The following is a 6,239-nucleotide window of genomic DNA, read 5'->3' as shown; positions in this document are numbered from 1 at the left end:
CACAGGGTGACCTGCATCGGGGAGAGACGGGCATGCTTTCTCCTCCAGGTAACGCCTGATAAATGACTCTGTCACAGGCAGGCTTTTCGCTTTGAGCCACCTATCTTGGTAATGGCCCTTTGTGTTGGTTTCTCCTTCTGCATCAACCACAGTAATCTTGATTTCTGGCGCATGGTCCAGCAGAGAAAGACCCTGTGTACAGGCAAACAGCATGTATCTATGTAGTTTCCCCACTGCTTGTTAGTTTAAGGCTTGCCAAAGAGAGGCAAGCGGAAGGCTGCTGATCTCTAGAGCAGGATGAGTGCCGGCAGAAATGCTGCAGAAATGCAGAGGGAGAGTGTGGAAGTGGGACTGTGCACATGGGTATCTGAGAAGAACAGCATGGAAAGGCATCTTCTTTGGGTACAAACATACCACAGGCAATGGATACTGTAATGTATTACCCCTAGAAGGGAAAGAAAAAATTCTCTTGTTGCTCCACAGATAGAGGGTAGCATGCCAAAAGTAAGCAAATGCACCATAGTAGTCATGCCAGTGGCCATGTCTTCAGGGCAGACTAACATCTTAGAGAGGGACAGCTGCAACAACTTTGACTTAGTTAGCAGAGGGTATTCTTCATTCTGGGATCTCCCGTGTGAACCCCTGATACTGTCCTCTTCAGAGGAGAACAACATAGGTTTAAGGAGGATGTTGAGAGGATGGAGCCAGACTTTTCAGCGGTGCCAGGCAACAGGACAAGAGGTAATGGGCACAAACTGAAACACAGGATGTTCCACCTGAACATGAGGAAAAACTGTACTGTGAGGGTGATAGAGCACTGGAACAGGTTTTCCAGAGAGGTTGTGGAGTCTCCTTCTCTGTATATATTCAAAACCCACCTGAAGGCGATCCTGTTCAACATGCTCTAGGCGACTCTGATTGAGCAGGGGGGGTTGATCTCCAGAGCTGCCTTCCAACCTCAACCATTCTGTGATTCTGTAATTTAGCAGCATGACACTTGCCTGCATTAATCTGCTTTTGCCTTTGCAACTGAGAGAAGTTGCCAGAGTTTATTTGTAACTGCTAAGTGAAGGCATCAGTAGTTTGGCAGCTTTATGCTACTGTAACAAAATGGAACAAACCATTCACAAAACATAGGATCAGAGTTAGCATCTCAGGCCAGGAGTTCAGGCTGGGGCTGTCCCTGTGACCTGCATCTACCTGCCTGTGGCGGCTGGTGACTCCTAGCCACGGCTTCGCATGTGCATGTGCTGTTTGAGATAAGCTGCTCAGGCTATAATGAGAAAACACAGGTGATGCTGCAACTTGGATAGCAAGAAGGCAGCACCCATATTTATTCCTTTTGCAGCTGACAGCACSAACAAGAAGCTCAGAGAGGAGCATTCGAGCTCTGGTGAATTTAGTGCCTGTGTTAAAGTGTTTGGTCACCTACTGTATTAGAGATTCAGGCATCTCCAAGCAGCAGTGGCTCCTGAAAAGGTTACAAAGAAGCAGACTTTCCCTTAGACACAAGGGACTCATCTCTCCAAGGTACCAATTACTACTGAGGCAAAACACAAGCCTAGCACTGTGCCAGCAGCCCTTAGATCAGATTGTCTCAAGGAACAGCAACAAGCCACTTTCAGTGCTGCCTCCAATACTACCAGTTGATTGGACAAAATCAGGATTTACTATTTTTGCATGCACTGCTATGCCCAGCTCTTTTAAGAAAGCTATGCTTAGGACAAGGAGTGTAAGGCAGGCTTCCACAACTCCTTTAGGTGAACTTTACAACCCTGTTTCTATGGTATTGGTAACCTGGATGTGTGCCCAAGCCAGACTGTGTGAGGAGAGGAAGAAAAGAAGGTTAGAAATCCAACCTGGTTTAGGCAGTTTTCAGGGCTATGGTTTCCATTCTGAAAAACAATCCTTAAATGCCATCTAGTGGTAAAAGTTATTTTCCTTTTCCATTTTAGCCTTACAGAGAGAGAAACACAATTGGTAAAGAAGAACTTCTTGTTGTTGCTGGACTAGAAGCAAGCAGTAGTCAGGTCCATCATCAGTATTTCCTGAGAACCCCAGAAAGAGAAGGGAGCAGCCAGAGGTCTGACCCCCAAAATCCTGCTATACAGCAGGCTGGCTCCAGCAACGCATTTGGAGAAGTTGTACAAGGATCTGGGATATTAAGTACCAAGCCTACAGATAACATGAAAATGAAACTCTCTATGATTAAGCTCACTTTTTTAGCAGGTAGCATTTGTAACCACTCCTGAGAGTGGCTCATGTTTAAATTGTGAGAGGACCTGGCTGAGGAAGAATTCAGCATAAATGTGGATATCACACCCACAGAAGCCTTAACATCTCAGATGCTTGACAAAGCAATTGCCTCTGTCAAAAAGAGGTTTAAAGAAGTGCTGCTCTTGAACACTGTGCACAAAACCCTTTACTGAAACACCAAACAAAATTACAAAGAGACATTTCTCTTCTGGGACTCCCTCATTTTCCTCATCTCATAGCAGCACAAGGGGCAGTCAGCTCAGCTAATTCAATGCTATACATAAAGCGACAGACACTGTGGGCAAGCAGGCTGTATCTGTAGGAGTGAACAATCATATGGAGAGAGAGAAAGCTAAAAAAAAAGCCACTGAGCTGCAAGTGTGCTGAAAGGGACAACGGGGAGCCCATGGCTCATTGGCAAAGGCAGGCTGTACAAAGAGTGCAGTAGCAGACAGAGAGAATGGGCCAAGCAGGTCCATTTTTATAACTCATGGCAGAGTAGGATTGAAAGGTCTTAATGATTTGCTGATGTAAGACTGCAATGTGACCAGACCATGGAGACTGTGATGGAAAGACAGCTTCAAGTCCTCCTCTGCCTTTTTCCTCACCAGAACCTGGTGATCAACAAAGCCAAGCTGCGCATACAGGAGCTGAGRGTCCGGTCCTGCTGAAACCTTTCTTGTGAGATAGCAGCATCCTCATGCATCTCATCTCATGTTACCAGCACAGCTTCAGCACCCCGGCACCCTTTCTGTCCCAAATGCTGACCACCTTGTGCTCAGCTAGACAGATGTGCCTGCTGCTGAGACCCTGACACCCTGCAGGCTGGCAGAGGCCAGCACGTGGCTCCCCAAGCAGCTGCATTTAGGTTGTAGCAGGTTAGGGCACTCGGCTCCTGTCAACATGGGGTGAATTTGTCACATGAGAATGGTCAGAAGAACATAAGAACCAGTATCAACTCCCTGCGCTACCCCTCAGGAAAAACAGGAACCTGGAAACAACTGCAGGTGAGGACCACATCCTCCTCTGGAAAGGGGAAGGAGAGAGCATGGAGAGCAACCCCAGAGGCCAGGCGTGCTGGGCTAGTGGCAGCTCTTTGTCATGAAAGAGCAGGCAGTGTTAGAGCTCTGTGTCCTCACCCTGCTTCCCCCTCCGCGTCCTCCCTGCTGGCTGTGGGTGCCTGTCGCCCACTCCTGTGGCGTGCACAGTGCTGTTTTCTTTTTAACAGGCTTTGGACTGGCGAGAGCTGTTTGAGAGGAATGCTGTCCTGGGTATCCTCCCTCAGTCAGACCATCTGTGCTTGAAGGTCATGTTGCCCATGCTTCCCACAGGTCATTTTACCCTCCTTCCACTGCTGCAAAGGCCCCTGTGTCTGAAATTCTCCCCTCCCTTTCATATGGAAGGTGCTGGAGCCAGACTTGGCCCTGCCTACACTTGCAAACATGACTACACCACCTCAGCAGAGCAATGAGTGTGGACAGGGCAGCTGTGACGGTAGCTCACCAGCCCACACCAGATCAAGTGAGACCATGGGCAGCAGAGGGGCAGGTTCAGTGGCCATGGTGTGGCACACCAGACTTTGGCTTTATCACAAAGTCAGAGAAGAGCAGAGGCCATAGGCCTGTGTCTGAACCATTCACCAAGTAACATGTCTGTCCGGCAGTCAGCTGACTGTGGTGACAGCTGCCACCACCTCCTCCTTCAAACTTGACCACACTGCACATGGATGGAAATTATACTCTGCATATCCCATTCCTCCACYTTGTCTCCCACTGTTCCCTTCTGCCGCTACCTGACAGCAGGACATGGTAGAAAAACAGTTTGCAGTAACAGCCAAGGCAGCTGAACATGTTTTCCCCCTCTAGCAGGGATTTATGGCTCTCTTCCACCCCCTCAACTTTCAGCTGCTGCAAACCATTAGGAGCACACACTGTTTTAAATGCTGGCATCATTTTTTGTTCTTTTTGCCTGCTCAAACTTTATGACCCATTATATTTAAAATGAAGTTTACAACTTGCAGCTCCTAGACCCATCATTAGACAGATTTTTTAATAAAAAGGTAATGCAATTCATGCACTGAATGCAGTCCTGTACAAAGCAGCAGATGAAATCTCTACACTGTTGGAAGGTATTTTCCTCCAGCTCAGCTCTCTTGTTTATGTATATGCATTAAGTTAAAACATCTGGATATGCACAAAAGAATTACTGGAAATGAAGCAGGTATTGATACAGTCAATACACTAATTCTCAGCTGGCAAAGAGTACCTTCCCAGTGAGACACTATAGAGGAGCAAAACTGAAGTCTGAAACAATACTTTTGATTTTAACATCTCTTAGGACCCACTGTCCACACTGGGGCTTTATCCTTTTGTACAAAAACGTTTTAAAGCAGGAAAATGACATATATTTTCTGACTATTCTCTTTCAGTTAGGATACAAACAGCTGCAGATTTGCCTCTTGTCTGCTTTTGTAGGTCACTCTCTGGAGTTCATGCATTGGATTCTGGCAGTTTCTGGTCAGACTGGTACTTAATGAGCTATGCACAGGCACATGACCCAGCTGCCTTTGCAGCAGAAAGTAGGGTTCATGTTAAAATAACACTGCAACACACAGTGATGTTCCAGCTTGCATACTTTTGGGCTTATTATTTGTTGAATAGGAGTCATTTTTCAGCAGCTGCAGGAAGCAAGTTAATAAAGATAGCACTACATCCGTTTCTAATTCATAAACTAAAAGTGTTGTGTTACCTGCTCTCCACAAAAGATATACAAGATTCAAGTTTGCTCATGTTGGAGTGAGGTCTAACTCAAAACTTTTTGTAGTCTCGGTTGCTATCAAGCCTTAATATGCAACAGCGTATGTCAAACAAACTGAAAACATCCTAGAAGCACCTGGACAAACTGCAGTGGCAAAAATAATCACTACTTTGAGTGCTGAGAACAAAACTTGAGAGGGAAAGAAATGCCCCGTTTTTTCCAACAACTGAGAAACAGGAAACAGAAGTGTGGCTACAGTTTTGGGGGCTGCATCATTACACACTGCAAGCTCAGAAGCTGTCATCCTCTTGGAGAATCTCTCAACTGTACAAAAAGCAGCAATCAAGGAAAGGCCAAGATTAACAAAGTTGCATCTGGTGTARAAAAGGAACCAGTACATTACTTCAGAAAGTAGAGTGCATGAATACTCCCTCTACARACTACTGCATGGTTAGGGATACACCAGCTATGAGGGCTGGGTCCCAAGGATGCAAAATAGTTTCTCACTGTATAGACTGAGAAATCGCCAAGAAAACTAGGACATAAAAAAGACGCAGTACTTTGCACAAGGCTGCGTACGCTGGACTAACAGCGCGCCCTGCGCTGCATCCAGACAGGGTCTTTGGSTAGGCCACCACCGCCCCCAGCAGCGCAATTGTGTGAAAGGCAAACACAAGCACCCCAGGTTCGGATTGAAGGCAGACGCTGGGTTAAAGCTGCTCAACGATCTCGGACGCTTTCAGCCGTGCGGCGGCTTCAGGCACRCTTTAACACCTCGATTTCTCCTGGAGGCCGCCCAGAACGACGCATCTCCCATGGAGAGTAACTGCTGCCCTGGGATGGGGCCCCCACGGCGCCTCAGGGGCAACCAGCTAAATACGTGTGAGTTTTACTTCAAGGTTTCTCCCTTTGACTGTCGCTCTCCACAGCGGCTCCCACGCGCCCCCTCCCCAGCCGCGACAACAGCKACCGCACGTACTGGACGTTTCTACACCGCGCCCCGCCCCTCCCGCAGGCCACGCCCCCTTGCGGGGTCGCTCAGGCGTCGCCTAGCAACCACGGCAGGCGCCAGGCGCCTGCGCGTCCCGCTCGCCGCCGTGACGCCACTTCCTGCTGCCGGGGGCCTCTTCCGGGTTGCGCCGCTTTCCCGCCCCGCGGGCAGGTGCTGTCGCTTGGCGGGAGCCGCCGTCGCCCCGCGCCGAGCCGAGCCGCCCCGCCCCGCGCCG

The 6,239-nt window shown here is 48.5% G+C and overlaps 1 protein-coding gene across 1 annotated transcript in view; it reads left to right on the top strand.

Annotated features, from left to right (window-relative positions):
• Positions 1-540: 540 nt before the first annotated feature.
• AGGF1 (angiogenic factor with G-patch and FHA domains 1) overlaps positions 541-6,239 on the top strand; it is a 31,992-nt gene continuing 26,293 nt past the window's right edge. The window contains exons 1-4 of the mRNA XM_085322049.1: positions 541-741; positions 1,956-2,144; positions 3,660-3,818; positions 5,757-5,895. Of these exons, the coding sequence (XP_085178175.1) occupies positions 541-741; positions 1,956-2,144; positions 3,660-3,818; positions 5,757-5,895 (688 nt within the window). The remainder of the gene's footprint in view (positions 742-1,955; positions 2,145-3,659; positions 3,819-5,756; positions 5,896-6,239) is intronic.

The sequence above is a fragment of the Rhea americana genome, unplaced genomic scaffold, assembly GCF_003343005.1.
Source record: "Rhea americana isolate MKP2758 unplaced genomic scaffold, rheAme1 scaffold_74, whole genome shotgun sequence".
Taxonomy (NCBI): Eukaryota; Metazoa; Chordata; class Aves; order Rheiformes; family Rheidae; genus Rhea; species Rhea americana.
The sequence above is the reverse complement of the archived record's forward strand: the minus strand, read 5'-3'. Positions and strand labels throughout refer to the sequence as shown.